Below are 17,563 nucleotides of genomic sequence, written 5' to 3' on the forward strand. Positions count from 1 at the left end.
CACTCAGGAATGAAATGGGAGCCCAATAAACACATTGCTGAAAACAGCTGTACACTATTTTTGAATCCTGGAAGAAACATTTAGCAATGCTTAAATGAGCCTAATAAAACTCATGTTATCTATATTATAAAAATGCACGCAAGTTGTATTGCATGCATGTTTTTTTCTAAGAGATCAAAAAACGACGTTAGTGGGGCAGTAAAGGTGGTGTGCACACTGGATGTTAAAAGTTTTAGGTTTGGAGCTTGAGCACGTCTGAATCATGGAGTACAAGGGGCAGGCAACTGCTGCCCTTCCTTTCCAGAGACATCTCCAGCCTGAGGAAGGTACCGGAGAGATAAAGGAGGGAGCAGAGGCTTGGAAAGAAGGTTGGTCCTTCCACCCATCGTTCGTTCATTCATTCACTCACTCACCACACATGCACTAGACACCAGACCCTGTACTAGGAACTCGGGCTAACCAGAGCCGGCGCCTCTCCTAGTGAAATCGTAACGAAACAAGCGAAAAGACTCGTTTCCCACGCGGAGGAGGAGCCTCCGGGCGAAGGAGGCGCGCCTTTTTCTCGCACCGAGACCTGTCCCGCCCGCCCGGTCCACTCCCTCAAGATGGCGGCCGCCTCGACGCCTGCTCCGGCGCCGGCCGAGGGGGAACCTTCCCACGCCTTCGGGCTACCGCCTCGCCCCGGCCCCTCCCGGCCCGCCGCGGACCCCGCGGACTCAAACGGCCCCGAGGCGCCGCGCCAGGAAGTCCCAGCTGGGCATCACCGCCCGGCAGCAGCGCAGACCCCGAGCCCCGCCCGCCGAGCCCCACCCCCCGAGCCCCACGCCGCCTGCCCGCGTCGGCGCCTGTTGACGCCACTGGGGGAGTGTCTGCGCGACCCGCGACGTCGCGACGCGTCAACAATGGCGACTGCGTTAGCGTGAGCGGGCCTCCGTTGTCAAGCGGTTTCCAGACGTTGCGGCGGGAGCCGCAGTCGTCTTAGACCCGGCCGGCGGGGAGCACAGAGCACCTTGTGCTCGCTCCCGCCGCGTTGTGGATCGAGCGGCGGTGTCAAGACCCAGCGGGGCGAGCCAGGTGGGCGGCGGGGCCGGGAGCAGCGGCGCGTGCGCGCGGCGGGCGGGGGGCGGTGCGGCTGGCGAGCGGCCCTGACTTCCCGGGGGCTGCTGGGGCGCCGCGTGGGGGGGGGGCGCGGGCTGAGCACGGCCAGCCTCCCTTTCTCTGTTCCCCTCCAGCGTCAGTTCGGCCTCTTCGCTCTCCCGGACCCTGCCACTGGGCTAAGTCGGCAACATGAGCTGCAACAACTTGGATGAGAACGACGAGTTTGATGAGCAGTTGCGAATGCAAGAATTGTACGGAGGCACTGAGGACGGCGACACCGAGAAAGATCCCGGTGGAGAAAACGATTCTTTCCGGCAGCAGTCGACTGACACCCCATACGAGTGGGACCTGGACAAGAAGGCTTGGTTCCCCAAGGTAAAAGTCGCACGGGCGCCGATGCGCAGCGGGCCCGCCTGGCCAGCCTCGCGGGGCGCTCCTTTCACGTTTTCTTTGCTGAGGTCCTGGGTTAGAGCCCCTCTGGATAGTGACGTTTCTTTTTGTTGTGTCTGTAGCAGAACCGACGTGTAAAGGAACGGAAATCTTTAGGGAGATGGCTTCAATGTAATTTAATTATTAAGCCTTTTCCATGCCTTATAAATTTTATCTATGAAGGTTACAGTTGGTGACTGCTTTTTATTGCAAAGAGGAAAAACACCAAGAGCAAATTCAGTCGATGTTAATCTCACATAGTCTTAATCTTACTTATCCTAGGAATTCAGATGTTTAGTTGATGTGCTATGTGCACAATTCAGCTTCTTGATTTGAAAAATTGATAAATTGATAATTCTTTACTGATTGAACTTTGCACCTCTTTTTACTTTCCTACTAGATTTTGTCCCTAGACACGTATGTTTGAACCATATTACCACGGGAATATGACAAGAGGTGCACAGAGTATGGATGGAAAAGATCTGAGCATATTTATTTAGAGTACTTGGAAATTGTTAAGTATTCTATTTTAGCTTGAAGGTAAAAGGACTGATGTTAAGCTTGGCTCTCTAAACTTTTTCGTCAAAGTACCCTGTTAATCAAAGTCTCACGGTATGGGTGGAAAAAAAGGATACTTATCACGCAGTAATAGACTTGCAAGCCAGTAATACAAACTGTGTCTCCATTGTGTAATTTGAGTGTGATTTTTTAATTATTTATTTCACCTTTTTTCTTTCCCACTTTGTATTTGTGTGTATGTTCCAATCCCTCCGAATTGTTAAACTTACTATTTCACTTGGCTGCTGGTGGTGCCAGCTAGAGTGCATATTTGGTTTCTTCAGCCTTCAGAGTACTTTAACAATCGTCTGATAATGGATTAATTTGTGGCTCTATCTTTTTATGTTATGGAAGCCCATACCTCTTCAAACTTCAAGTTTTAAATTTTCCTCATTCCTGTGTGTGCCTAACATTGATTGGTGTGAAGATATAACTATATTTCTTTTGTTGTGCAATTGTGTTTTTTCCCTAAGAGCCAGGAGGATAGTTGTGAGTTGGATTTGTTCTTGATTTGTTCTGACATTAAATGATAATGTGATTTAATTAGTGACGGTGTTAAAATAGCATTTAATTTTATAATTGTTAGCCCCATTCTTTACACACCAAATCAGAGTTCTACTCTTTGTGTTCTCTGCCTACAGGTATTTAAATATTTAGAGTAGATATACTTTTGTTCATCCATATAGTAAAAGAAAATTTGATCCTGTTGTTAGATTATTAGTTGACTGTTGGTTTTTATTCTGTTTATTGTTATCTGATACTTCCTTTGTTATATTTATTTGTAGCCTTAGTCAAGTAGACTGCAGAGATAGTAATTTACAAATAAAACAACTAGAAAAGGTGCCAACTTAAAATGCCTTTAATAGTATCTCAGACTTTTGTGCTGATAATCCAAGTACCCATGTCTTAATTTTTTATTATTTTGTGTGCAGTTTTCTATATAAGGTGACTGTTCTTGCATTGACACAGAAACACTTGTATGTTAAGTTGTATTACTGAATATGCTGTTATTTAACACTGTAAACTTTTTGCGTGAGGAAATCATTTTTGAATTTATGTGTGTGTGCTAAATTTCTTGTTTAGATCACTGAAGATTTTATTGCTACATATCAGGCCAATTATGGCTTTCCTAACGATGGTGCGTCTAGTTCTACTGCGAATGTCCAAGATGTCAGTGCTAGGACTGCAGAAGAACCTCCGCAAAGAAAATCCCCCGAACCCAGTGATACCAAAAAGAGGGGAGAAAAGAGAAAGGGTGAATCAGGCAAGTGGATTTAGCTTGCAAACATGAGTGTAAAAATTAAAAATATGAGTGTGTGTGTATATATAGTTACTTTTGGGAGAATTACAAAATAGCTTTGACAGAATCATAAGATGGGTTTTTTAAATATTATTATTTGGGTTCATATGTTGGCTCTCTCACTAACCTGTGGGCATCCGGTGGGCTCTTTCAATTCAGTTCAGTTCTCAGTTTCTTCCTTTGCAAAATAGAGCTGTCGTTAGGAGATTATCTAAAGTTCTGTTTGTAAGGTGATTTTTTTTTTTGTCCTTTTTGAGTTTAATTAAATTAAACTCAAGAAGTCAATTTTGCTTCAGCTTGGCCAGGTCTAACACAGTAGATTGGAGTCAGAAGCCACTTATGCCAAGGCCTAAAGTCAGTGCAAGGGTGAGGTTTTTTTAAGGTAATATCAGATTCATAAAGAACCAAGATAAACTAGCCATCTTTTTTTCAGACTGGGCTCTGAAACGAATTACTTGTCCAAAGATCCAAATACTTTGAAAGCTGGACAGTGATTTGATTTAATCTGTCTTGTTCTAAGGGTAAGAAAAAGCTTCTGGAAGTTTTGAGAAACTGCCACACTGTCAGGATTTCATAATGGGACTCTTACCTTTTCTGGCATGTGTTTTATTTATTTACTCGATTTTGATTTTTAGGATGGTTTCATGTTGAAGAGGACAGAAACACAAATGTGTATGTGTCTGGTATGTATACCTTTTTAACCACATTTAGAGTAGAAAATATTTGATTTTGAGATTTTTCACAAAGTGATTTTTAGTTTTCAGTTTCTCTGAATTCTATTTTGTATCGTTGTGTCATTATTTGTTCAGCCATTTATGTGAGTGAGGGATATGTTGTTTTTTTATGAAACTGAGAAAAATTAAGTGTATGTAACTTTGCGTGCCATCCTTTCTGTCTGCTTTAGGTAACTCACAGCTGTTTGCCCCTTCAGATTCATTGATACAAGGCCTAAGCAAAGCATGATTTTAATGTATATTTGAATACATTAAAACATGATATTTCTTCACGTCTATAGATGTGAGATTTTTACATACTTTTAGAAAATCAAAATTGCGCTCATCCAAGTTATGGATTTCGAATTGGTAGAATCCCTAAGTAATCCTCACCTTTGTTTTAGATGCCTTTATAATTTTTTTCCCCCTAACGTCATAGGTTTGCCTCCAGATATTACAGTGGATGAATTTATACAGCTCATGTCCAAGTTTGGCATTATTATGAGAGATCCTCACACAGAAGAATTTAAGGTCAAGCTTTACAAAGATAATCAAGGAAATCTTAAAGGAGATGGACTTTGCTGTTATTTGAAGGTTAGTTATGTGGTCAAGTAAGTTTCTCCTATCTCCGTTTCTTTTTTTTTTTTTTTTTTTCATTTTCCTATCTCCATTTTTAACTCAGGAACCAGGGCTATAATTTTGTATAGATGATAACCAAGAGTGAGAGCTATTCAAAACAGGATGTGAAGAAAACTGTTGTTTCAGATTGTGCCTGTGTGTATCACATTGGTAAGGTTATTCACGCGCTCTTGTAAGAAAATATGTTACCAGGTCAAGGTATTATGTAAGTCATATGACCGAGGTACTTCTCTTGTCTTAAAAAAATTCTTGCTGCAAAGATCTCTTTAGGAGTGTATGCATATAATCAATGCAGAACACATTCTAAAAATCCACAGAAAAAAGAAAGCCAGTAACATTTTATTTGCCCATTGGAATGAATTAGACCAGGGTTTGGCAAACTTCAGCCCACTGCCTGTCTTTGTAAATGAAGTTTTATTGTAACCGGGCCACATTGATTCATTTACGCATTTGTCTGTACCTCCTTTCACATTTCAACAGCAGAGTTGAGTGGTTGCAACACAGACCACAGGGCCCACACAGCCTAAAATATTTACTCACTAGCCCTTTACAAAAGTTTTCTGACCCCTGAATTAGACCATAAAAGTGCTAACTTATGCTTACTGCTTTGAAATATATTTTGAATGAGAGAGAAGAGAGAGTGGTATTAACAGACATTTGCAGAACTTTATGTATTCATGATACCATAAATGGCATGAGGGGAAGCTCAGTGCCAAAGGCAGCCATCATTTTTGGAACACCTGTCCCCCTGGGAGCATGTGTTACGCATTACTGCATGGTACAAAAGAAATGGGTACAATGATGGCGTGTACATGTGTCATGGAACCTGAAAATAATTACAAAGCAAAATCAAAGTGATGAAACAACAGTACCAACATCACAAGTGTGTTGCAAGTATACAACATTTCAGTGAAATCAGAGGGCGGGTAAGATTAAGCTGACAAGCTTTGGGGGAGATAGGTTTTTGATCTGGTTCTTGAACATGATGGGCTCACACATGAGTACGACCATTATAGGAAGATATTTATGTAATTTTCAAATGTAAGGAGATTGAATGCTTTATAAGTTCTTCAAGGATTACTAAAAATCTGTGAACAGATTCTTAGGGGGTTTGATTGGGTTTTAAAATTTTGAAGAGAAAAATGGGGTTTTGACAAATTTGATATGTCAAATTTATGACCCATAAAAGCGCAAGATTGCCAAACCAGTAAATTGAGTTCCAGAAGAATATAGTTAATTGTTCCAGGATCCATATTTAATTGCATGGCAGAGTTCAGTTGTCCTTTTGAGTTCTCCTCAGGTCCTCAGATCTTTGAATCTGTGTAGAGCTGACAACTGCCCCCTTTGTATAGGACCCCGAATCCTCAAGTGTGTGTAATGTTCAAGCTATCAGATAATCATCTTGTTCCCAGTATATCACAGACCTACATTTTAATTGGTGAACACAAAAGATTAAAGGCTGACTATGCTATTCCCAGTTTCTTGAGTCATCTAGTCTTTTAAGTAGGAAACTTTTAGAATTTTAAAACTGGAATGCACCTTAGAAATCACGCAAGTCCATTTACCTCATTGTATAGAGGAGAAATTGAGATTCCAGGAGGCAAAACTACTATTCCAGTAATGGTATAACTTATTGAGTACCTACTGTATGCCAGTCACTATCCTTTATATGCCTTATTTCATGTAAATTTGTCAAGAACCCTGCAAAGAAGGCATTTCCATTCCCATTTTACAGATGAAGAAATTGGGGCTCAGGGAGCTTGAATAACTTGCCTAGGTTCACATAACTGGTTGAGGACAGCTATGTCTTAAGTACACATTTTCCGATACGTGCTCTGTAGCTCTTTATTCCCATGTAGGTAGTTACATTTAAATCTTTATTTTATGTATAGTCATCATTCATCTAAAACACTCCTGCTGAAGCTTCATTTCAGTGTGTAACTTACTGACTGTAACTTGCTTTCCCTTTACAAAGAGAGAATCTGTGGATCTTGCGTTAAAACTTTTGGATGACGATGAAATTAGAGGCTACAAATTACATGTGGAGGTGGCAAAGTTTCAACTGAAGGGGGAGTACGACGCCTCAAAGAAGAGGAAGAAGTGCAAAGACTACAAGAAAAAGCTGTCTATGCAACAAAAGTTAGTGGTTTGTGGTTTTTTTTTCCATTTTGAAAGATTTCGTATAAATATCCTAGAGTATACTTTTGGTAATAACCACCTGGTTTTTTTTTTAACGTCTTTATTGGAGTATAATTGCTTTACAATGGTGTGTTAGTTTCTGCAGTATAACAAAGTGAATCAGCTATATGTACACATATATCCCCATATCCCCTCCCTCTTGCGTCTCTCTCCCACCCTCCCTATAACCACCTAGTTTTGTTCCATCAAGTATGCCTACAGATTATTTTTAAAGAATTTTATTTGCTATACATCTGAAACTAACACAACACAGTAAATCAACTATCCTCCAATATAAAATAAAAATTAAAAAATTTCATTAGATCATCGGAAACCCTCAGTAATCTGTGTAATAGGATGATTTGGCAGTGGTGGTGGTTTTCGTTTTCTGGGGTATTCATTTTTAGTATAACATGGGCTTAAATGAAATAAGAAAGCCATCTCTACAGAAAATGTTGAACATCAGATTAAGTAAGATGGTTTAGGTTTATATACCAGAGCCATTAGTTCATTTTTCATGTGGATGGGATCAGCTACACCAGGAGCTAAATTTTTACATACAGGTTTGTTAGTAGGAGTTAGAAATTAGAAATGATAGGTTTTATCATTTTATCATGTACTGTGTGGTTGTGTATAGTATATACAAGTCATCAAGTTTCTATTCCCTTTATTTAATATGTTTTTTGAAATATGCTGGTTTTAAGAAATGAGCCAAAATAAGTACTTTTATCAGAGTGAATTCTAATAACACTTCTAACACTATGCTTAAACTAATGATAAAATGATCAAAGAAGCATTTAGTTGTGATGTCTATAGTTTTTACAGGAATCGTTAAAATAGATACCTAAAAATTTTATAAACAAATCAGTAAAATTTAAGGTAGTAACAAAGAGTGAGTAGTTTTACATATTTCAATGCAGTTTGTTCTTTATAATCGTAAAATACCTAAAAACCAATACAATTTGAACATTTTCTTGGCCTCAGTGTCTCTTCCTAGATAGTCATAGATACTAAATAATTAGCAATTTTTCAGGAGTCTCATTGGAATGTTTGTAACCAGCCAGCAGTTCTGAAAAATATATATATATTCTGGGGATTTCAGATACTGCGTCCATCTTTCACCTGACCATTATTTTTATTCAGAAAGTTGTAATGGAGCTGTGACTAAAATACACATTGTTGTTTTGGAATCAAATAATTATCACTATTTAAGTGCTCAATAAAGGATTATATTTAACTGCTCTTTTTTTTTTTTTTCGCTCTGACAAGTCTGAAACAAAATTCATAGCTTCTTGTTCCTGCTTTGTCGCATTAGGCAGTTGGATTGGAGACCTGAGAGAAGAGCTGGCCCGTCCCGAATGCGCCACGAGCGAGTTGTCATCATCAGAAATATGTTTCATCCTATGGATTTTGAGGTAGGAAGCAGTATTCTTACTGATAGAAACATAGATATGCTTTCTTTCAAGGGAGCCCAAAGCTTGCCTCACCCCATCCTTCTCATGTCACATCCTGCACGTTCATCTAGTCTTCAGGGTCGGAAAGTGATACCAAGAATCGCCTGAAGGTTTCAGATTTTCCCAGGTTTAACCCAGCGTTCCTTTAATCGTATCACAGGTAAACCTGTCTAATACCTGTACCGTGGCCCCAAACAGCAGCTACTTGGTATGGGAAATGATTAAAAATACAATCTTTAAAAGATTTATGAGAGTCGCTTGTGGATTTTGAGTGCAGTTCAACAATGCAGGCTGATTTTGGTGGGGAGGACCAGTTTCACACTTGGAAATGAAAACTTCACTTTAGTGCTAAAAGTTTGATCCTTAAAAAACCTTAGGTTAATGAAATACAGCCCCTGACATTTGAGTAGCGAAGGTTGTTTTTTTAGGACCTAATCTTTACAAAACTCTTTAGTGGCTATTAAGAGGACTTTGTAATAATTGGTGTCCATGTAAGATTCTAGGAACAGCAAATAAAAGTGAATAAAGGAGGAAGAGCTACTAGAGAGGTTTAAGGAATATTAATTGCCATCAGGGTACCTTGTGTTATGTTCTGCCTCTTGTCCTTATCTCTGTGCTTTGGCCTAGACCGATGGGATCATTCATGGAAGAATTCTTTATTCTCTGCCTGACTTCTGAAATTAATGATAACAAATTACACATAAGAAAAAAATGTTCATAATGTAAAATTTCAGATGGTTTACAAATGATCTAGTTGCACCCAAGGCCCACTCTTGTTCCTTTTGTGCGGTTAAGCAGATTTAGAGTGACAGTGTCATTTTATCCCCCTTAGAGAGGGCACCAGAATTGTCTGTTGAACTCCATCTCTACAGATGGTGATGTGATAGGGTTTATCGTGCACCTGTGGAGTCTGTGTCTTTTGAGGTCACTGGGAAGATACCTGTGGTCTATTTATACTGTTTGGTGTCTCTTCTGACTAGAATCCTGAAGCATCTTGAAATACGGCAGAGCTGCATTAGACTTGCAGTGATAATGAAGCATGTTTAAAAAATACACATATACACATGCACACTAGATGCTTTTTGAAATGCTATCCCTGCCAGGTGGGACTTTGAAAGGCATGCATAGATGGATCATGGTATCTAGTCTACTGGGTACAACTCCAGAGTTTCCTGTGATTCACCTACATTTTATTTCCCTGGTAGATAATTGGTTTTTTAATTAGGTGACCTATTACTTTCTGTGACTTGAGATCCGTGATTCACAACATTCCATACTCCTAACACTTGGACATGAATATAAATGCAAACTTAATTCATGAAGTATCTGGGCCCTGTGCAAGTTGAAGTGTATTGTGCAATTGCCTTTATGTGTTTCCGCCTGCTGCCGTTGTTCGTTGAGACCCTAATTTAAGTCTAGCTATCACCCTGGGCACACTTAATTTTTCCTAGCTTAACAAATATTCTTTCCTCCAAAAAGCCATATTTATTCTTCCTTGACTTCCCACAAATTTCCTCCAGTGGATATTTTTAAAGATAAAAGTTTCATGCTTGTAAATTCTTGATAGCTTAAAGAAAAAAAACCTTTACTGGTTTAATATAAACTTTGGAGTTATAGAACCTTTATATTAACCCTGTTTTATTTTATTCATAGCATTTATTATTATCTGAAGTAACTGGATCTTCTCTGTTAGAATGTGAGCTCCATGAAAGTTGGGGCTCTTGTCTGCCTGGTGTGCTGTTATATGCCCAGTGCTTAGAATCATGATTGGCACATAGTAGGCCCTCAGTATTTATAGGAAGAAAAAGTGGGAGAATGATTGAATGAAACCCTTTTTACTCACAAGGCAGAGTGTTTTCATCCACTCAAGGAAGAAAACGTTTTCTCTTTAGCATCTTTGCAAATGAAGGAAAGTTTTCAGACGGCTGCACCACAGTGGCTGGGAGCGCAGTGATGGGCTTCAGAGTTCACGGGCAGAGAAACCCTTGATGCTGTCCTTGTTTGCCCATCTGACTGGTCTTGTGTGGTCTGACGAGTTTGATGAGAGCCTGTCAGAAGTCTTGTTTTTTTGCTCAGTGTCTCATGGGCCTGAACGTAAAAGTGCATCACTGTAGTAGACTGTCCAGTATGCTAGACTCTAGCCACATGTGGTTAAATTTAAATTAATTAAAGTGAAATAAAATGAAAATTTAATTCCTCAGGTGTATTAGCCACGTGTGGCTAGTAGCTACCATATTGGATAATGGAGTATTCACTTCTATTAACACAGAAAGTTCTGTTGGGCAACGCTGGTGTAGACATTATATAACTCTGGATAGAGGTGTTCAACTGGAAAACTGCTTTCATTGGATGTTTTTGGGGAGTGTTTGATTTGTCCAGAGATTCCATATGAATCTAAAGAACAGATCAGCATTGAGGTTTGTAGTAGAAGACAAAAACTGAATTGTCAGGTAACCGGGGTGTCAGAAAGAAATCAGCTTTTGTGGGATAGAATACAGGCACATCTTGTTTCATTGTGCTTCACTTAATTGCGCTTTGCAGATACTGCTTCTTTTTTTTTTATTTTTACAAATTGAAGTTTTTGTAGTAACCCTGCATGGAGCAAGTCTGTCAGTGCCATTTTTCCAGTAGCATTTGCTCACTTCATTTCTCTGTGTCACTTTTTTGGTAATTGTCCCAGTAGTTTAAACATTTTCATTATTATTATATTTGTTATGGTGATTTGTGATCAGTGATCTTTGTTACTATGACAACTCACTGAAGGCTCAGATGATGGTTAGCATTTTTTAGCAATAAAGTATTTTTTAATTAAGGCATGTCTTTTTAAAATATAATGCTATCGCACACTTAATAGACTACAGTATAGTGTAAACATAGCAGGAAAACCAAAAAAGTTCGTGTGACTTGCTTTATTGTAATATTTGCTTTATTGCGCTGGTCTGGAACCGAACATGCAATATCTCCGAGGTATACCTGTATATGTTTATTCCAGACAGTTGACTAGTGTTAGAACCAAAATACCTAGAAATACTCTTTGGTATCAGGGTGAACAGTGAAGGCTAATATTTTAAATGTAACTTTAAGGGGTTTTCAGTATTTAATTCAAAGCCTTATTTAAAAAACTCATGCCTGGCAAATTTGAATACCAGGAGGTGAAGAACCAAAACTCAGATGCAAAGGTAGGTTTCTCATTGTGTATACTAGCGCTGTCCAATAGAAGTATAATGTGAGCCACATGTGTAATTTAAATTTTTCTAGCAGCCACAATACAAAAACAACATGAAACGGGGTAAATTAATTTTAATAATGAATTTTATCTAACCCAGTATATCCAAAGTATTATAATTTCAACATGTAACATAAAAATGTTAATAAGCTATGTTACATTGAAGTTTTTTTCCCCTTTGGTACTAAATTTTCAAAATCTGGTGTTTATTTCACACCTGCAGCACACCTCAATTTGGACTAGCCACATTTCAAGTGCTCGGTAGCCACGTGTGGTTAGTGGCTACTATCTTGGACAGTGTGGGTTTAGCTTGGAAAAGAATGAGAAATACGGTTTATTTCTGGGAAAACAAAATATCACCCTGGAAAAACATTTTAAGTGTTGACTGCGGAAGGTTTCAGCGTTTCAGTCTGAGTTTAGTCTCAGGTCTGTTGCTTGCAAAGTGTTGTCTTTAGAAAATTTTCATGCTTAGCTAGGTTAAAGATATTTCCCAGGGGAGAGGGTTATTATCTTTAAGCCTCATGATACTATATAACAGTGAAGATAATATTTGTTTTTCAAGCTGGTAAACATGAAAACAGAGGTCTGGGAAGTCTTTGGCTGAAATTTGATATTCTTGTAGCAAAGTCGTGAGACTTTGATAAAGAAATAAAAATGGGGGCTTCCCTGGTGGCGCAGTGGTTGAGAATCTGCCTGCCAATGCAGGGGACACGGGTTCGAGCCCTGGTCTGGGAAGATCCCACATGCCGCGGAGCAACTGGGCCCGTGAGCCACAACCACTGAGCCTGCACGTCTGGAGCCTGTGCTCCGCAACAAGAGAGGCCGCGATAAGAGGCCCGCACACCGCGATGAAGAGTGGCCTTCGCTTGCCGCAACTGGAGAAAGCCCTCGCACAGAAATGAAGATCCAACACAGCCATAAATAAATAAATAAATAAATAAATTTAAAAAAAAAAAGAAAGAAAAATGGTAATTCACCCCTCCCCCTACAGTGGAATCATGCTTAAATTTATTAAATATTTTGAAACAGTTTTTGTTTGTTTTTAATATAACCCTGATTTCCCTTGGTAAATAAAATGGAGTTATTAGGAACAGTTTATCAAACTCTGAAAAAGCTTTTATTGACTGTTCATTGCATGAAAGACTGTGCTGTGTTCTGTGAGGTATTCGAAATTCAGTCAAAGGAGATTCCTGCCTGCGGAAAGCTCACAATCTGATAGGAGCTACCCCCCAACACATACACCCCCGTAAAAGCCACCACATGAGTACATGGAGTTTATGCTCCATTCCCCATTCCTCTCAGGCCTGAGAATTTTCTATAAAACAAGTTGGCCTATTCTCCACAGTTAGATTTTATAAGTGGGAGAAATCCAGAGTCCTGCCAGCTGTACTCTTAGAAGCTTCAGATTTATAGGATTTGATAGTTTTGATTTTAAATTTGATTTCAGTAACTGCCTACCAGTTGTTTATTTTTGCCTTTTGACAAAACTTTAGGAAGGAGAAGCCACTTGTCATGTTTTGCTGTTCTCTTTAGTTGGTGAGGAACATATAAACCCGTGAGATAGACAAATTCATATGTTTCCTAAAAAGTGTAAGTCTGCTTCATTAGAAGTTTGTAGGTAGGATATCCTCGTTTATATTTGTATGTAGTTGAAATTCAAGTTGATAACATAACTTTTTTATGAGCCTTTTTCATGTATTGGGACTTGGAGGCAAGATGAACAGGAACCCTTATGGGGGAGGTTTACCCTGTGAGTTAAAATAGAATCGTGGAAGCACAAAGAATAATCTTAGAACACTTAGTCAATGAAAGGGATATATGTCTCCCCATTACAACATTTCTGTAAATGGGAATCTATGCAAAACACAAAATAAAATTTCCTCATCGGTACAGTCGTCGTGATCCTGGTGCAGAACATAGGAATTAGCAGTCTCTGACTTAATATGAGCCACAGGACTTCACCTGCTTCAGCTGCTGTTATTTGTGATTTCCACTGACACTTCCCTTCCCTCTCCTTTGCCACTGCACACCCCTAGTGCTGCCTACCATACTTGCCTATTCCCCATCTTAAAGCAGGGCAGACCTGTAGTAGTAGCAGCAGCTGTGGTAGTCTAACTTCATTTGACTTTGATTTTTTTAATTTTGTAGACTGCAGACAAACAACCTTAAGCAAAACCTTTGTTTATTCGTTGGTTTGTCAAAGTAAGAAATTTGATTCTCAGGAATTATACTTAAAGAAGGGGGCAAGCCCATTTTAATCAAGTGTGTTTTTGCAGGATGATCCACTGGTGCTGAACGAGATCAGAGAAGACCTGCGGGTGGAATGTTCAAAGTTTGGACAAGTTAGGAAGCTCCTTCTCTTTGATGTAAGTTCATGGCTTGGACAAATGATTTCTTAAGCAATTTTCTTCCATTTTAGTAAGTTATTACCAAATGTCAGTATGCCTCCAAATTTTACATAAATGTTTTTATGTAGTAGGTCTGCTGTGTAGTGGTAGTCATCTGTAAGCAGTATTAGATAGCATTATTAGATGAACGTGGATTACAAGCGAAGGCTTTGATAGACGTGATATCCCTTGGTTATTTTCCTTTATCATCACTCTAGAGTTTATGATCAGGTGAAAAAAAGTATAAGAGACATGTATGAGACCTTATGGTTCCCTATTTGGCCACATCTCCCCCTCTTTCTGAATTATTTCTTCTTCCATATTTGGAGAAGAACAATCAAGAAAAATACTCTCCTGTATGTTCCCCTTTTCACCTTTTTTTTACATCCAGAATCAACACATAATAATTGAAAGAGTCACCATTTATTGATTGCATACTACAGCTACTTTACATGTTATCTCATTAAATCCTCCAAATCCTCTGAGGTAGGTAGGTGCTATTTTACCCATTTTGGTTAGTTACCCATTTTACAGATGAGGAAGTTTAGAGATTGAGCACCTTGCCCAAGGTCATTCAGCTGGTAAGTGGCAGAGCCAGGATTTAATCCCAGGGCTATTCAACTTCAGAGTCCACGTTCTTAACAGCCATACTGTTCTGCGTCTCGTTAGACGGTGTTATCAGCAGGAACATTTCCAAGGATATCATGCTTGGTTTTTGCTAGACAATGTTAAGCTGAAGAAGCAGCTAGCTGCGTGTTACTGGCTGCAGTAAAAAGGAAGAAAGACTTCATATAAAATCTTTAGCTCAAATGATCAGAAGGAACACTACTTCCCTACTTTGTCAAATGTATATGTTTTACTTTAAATGTTCTCATTCATTCCTTCTTTTTCTTCCTTGTCTTTCTAGAGACACCCTGATGGTGTGGCCTCTGTGTCCTTTAGGGATCCGGAGGAAGCTGATTATTGTATTCAGACCCTCAATGGAAGGTGGTTTGGTGGCCGTCAAATCACTGCCCAAGCGTGGGATGGGACTACAGATTATCAGGTGAGTTCTGCAACTATCAAGGGCACATGAATTGTTTCATTACCAACAAATACTGATCTAGCAGTTTTTCACATAAGTTTTAAGTCCTGTTTAATCTGTTTAACAGTACTTCTTTTAAATACTCCTTTATATTCAGAGTACGGAAAGAAAAATGTTTCAATCTTTCAGTTTATAAGTCTGAAATCAGTTTATAAGTCTTGGGGATTGCTCAGGATAGCAATAAGAGAAGAACAAATTAAAGCGCTTCTCTTCCTTTCTGTCTTGTAAAGTACAGACAGTTCAATTATTAACTTTTTAATTGATGAGACATTTCTGCAGTGCTGTGGTATTAGGCGTTTACTTAAATGATCTTAAGGTCAACTCTAGTAAATCAAGATGTAAAGTGTTGGAAACTGAAGATAGGGAATTGCTTTAATTTCCTAAAAGTGATACCTTATAAAATCAGAGTACTTTTGGCAACATTAGAAATGTTCAGAGACGCTGTTACTTCTTTTGGCCTACAACATATTTTAACGGTAGTTTCCATGTGTACACAGGTGGAGGAGACCACGAGAGAAAGGGAGGAAAGGCTGAGAGGATGGGAGGTTTTCCTCAACACTCCTGAAGCCAACAGAGGCCTTCAGCGTTCAGATTCCGTCTGGGCTCCAGAAAGGGCGGGGCCTTCTAGAGTTAGGCATTTTTCAGAGCACCCTTGCACATCTCAAACGAATGTTCAAGAAGCCGCAACTGAAATGGCATTTGAAGAACCTATAGATGAAAAGAAGTTTGAAAAAACAGAAGATGGGGGAGAAGTTGAAGAAGCTGCTTCTGAAAAAGATGCTAAAGAAAGTGGCCCTGAAAAAGAGGCTGAAGAAGGCTGTCCCCAGAAAGAATCTGAAGAGAGCTGCCTCGAAAGAGAGTTTGAGGAAGGCTGTCCCAAAAGAGAGCGTGAAGAAGACTTCCCCAACAGAGAGTCCGGAGAACGCAGCCCCAAGAAAGAGCATGAAGAGGGTAGTCCTAAAAAAGAGTCGAAAGAGAATGGCACAGAAAGAGAGTCCAAAAAGAAGAGACTCAAAACAGATCCTGATGAGAACGGCCTTGAGCAGGAGCCTGAGGAGGAGGCCAGCCCCCAGAAGGCAGCTGAAGATGGCAGCTCAGAACAAGGGTCTGAAGAGTGCTCGGAAAAGCAGTTTGAAGACGACTCTGAAAAAGAGTTAGAAGAAAACGGCCTTGAGAAAGGTTTTGAGGAAGAGGGCTCTGAGAAGGAATTTAATGAAAAAGTTCTTGAAAAAGAGATAGGGGAAAATGACTCTGAAAAATCAGAATTCGAAGATGACAGCTCTGGGAAAATGTTTGATGAAGAAGGCTCTGAGAAGGAGTTTGACGAAGAGTCAGATGAGAAGGAAGAAGAGGAAGATGTGTATGAAAAAGTATTTGACGATGAGTCGGATGAAAAAGAGGACGAAGAAGATGCAGAAGAAAAGGGTCTGGAAGACGCGGATGAAAAGGACGAAGAAGACGATGCAGATGAAAAGGTGTTTGAAGATTCAGATGGAAAAGAAGATGAGGAAGATGTAGATGGAAAGGAAATTGAAGCCATAGATGAAAAGATGTTCGAAGATGACGATTCCAACGAGAAGTTGTTTGATGACGATGCCAGTGACAAGTTGTTTGAAGATTCCGATGAGAGAGGGACTGTGGGTGATTTAGGGAATGTTAAGGAGGAAGGGCCCCTGTCCACAGGCAGCAGCTTTGTCCTCAGTAGTGATGACGACGATGAAGACGATGATGATGACGTTTAATCCCTTAAACTTGCTTTGGAGGGTGATTCCTCCATCTCCATTTTGCCTCTGCTCCAGGGTAATTAACCAGTAGTGTTACATGAACGTGTGCATAGAGGTAGGATGCCCTCAGATCAATGCAGTGAAATGTGTCTGGTTATCTGTACTGACCGATTTTAAATATATGTGAACAAGTCAACTGGATTCTTGTCTTTTGTCAGATTTGTTAAGTGCATGCAGAATAATATTTTTTAAAGTATTCTGATTGAAGTTTGTGATATTCAAAAGTAAAAAATAAGTTGTTAATATGCAGAAACAGAAAATTAGACCTAAGTTAAATTGCATTTTTCATTCTTGCTATTGCTTTATTCATACTAAAGTTTGGTTTTTCTAAGGACCTGAAAAATCCCTGTAGGAGCCTCCTTGCTTCAGCTTATGATGTTACCACTGATGTCCCCATTTCCCCTTGCTAAACCAGAACTTGTTACTAAAACTTACGAAGTAAAGAACACTTCGGAGTTTTTCCCTGCCCAGTCCTCGCAAGTTACTTTTTTCTTTTCTACCCTCTTGCCATGAAAATTGAGGCTTAAACATGCAAAAGTAAACTTCCCAAGGTCCACAGCTTCCATTGTTGAAAATACAGAGGAAATCAGAATTCTACTGTGTACTGTTTGGGCCCCTCTAGAAGCTGATTAAAGTTACAGGACCTTTACCCAGAAAAATCTATGCATGCACTACACAACCTTTTGTATACAGTTTGGGGTGGTTCATGGATC

The 17,563-nt window shown here is 39.6% G+C and overlaps 1 protein-coding gene across 1 annotated transcript; it reads left to right on the plus strand.

Annotated features, from left to right (window-relative positions):
• Nucleotides 1–890: 890 nt before the first annotated feature.
• HTATSF1 (HIV-1 Tat specific factor 1) lies at nt 891–16,991 on the plus strand. The gene is made up of 10 exons (XM_068533485.1): nt 891–1,074; nt 1,233–1,473; nt 3,169–3,349; nt 4,021–4,068; nt 4,538–4,692; nt 6,713–6,876; nt 8,231–8,330; nt 13,872–13,961; nt 14,890–15,027; nt 15,564–16,991. Exons 2-10 carry the CDS (start codon nt 1,288–1,290, stop codon nt 16,806–16,808), a joined length of 2,307 nt encoding a protein of 768 aa, XP_068389586.1. The 5' UTR covers nt 891–1,074; nt 1,233–1,287; the 3' UTR covers nt 16,809–16,991.
• Nucleotides 16,992–17,563: the final 572 nt, after the last annotated feature.

The sequence above is a fragment of the Eschrichtius robustus genome, chromosome X (assembly GCF_028021215.1).
Source record: "Eschrichtius robustus isolate mEscRob2 chromosome X, mEscRob2.pri, whole genome shotgun sequence".
NCBI classification, from domain to species: Eukaryota; Metazoa; Chordata; class Mammalia; order Artiodactyla; family Eschrichtiidae; genus Eschrichtius; species Eschrichtius robustus.

Coding starts and splice junctions, on each gene's coding strand:
- HTATSF1 (XM_068533485.1), top strand. CDS start 1,288: ATGAGCTGCAACAACTTGGATGAGAACGACGAGTTTGATGAGCAGTTG. Junction 3,350..4,020: donor AAAGAGAAAGGGTGAATCAG/GCAAGTGGATTT, acceptor TTTGATTTTTAG/GATGGTTTCATGTTGAAGAG. Junction 4,693..6,712: donor GACTTTGCTGTTATTTGAAG/GTTAGTTATGTG, acceptor CCCTTTACAAAG/AGAGAATCTGTGGATCTTGC.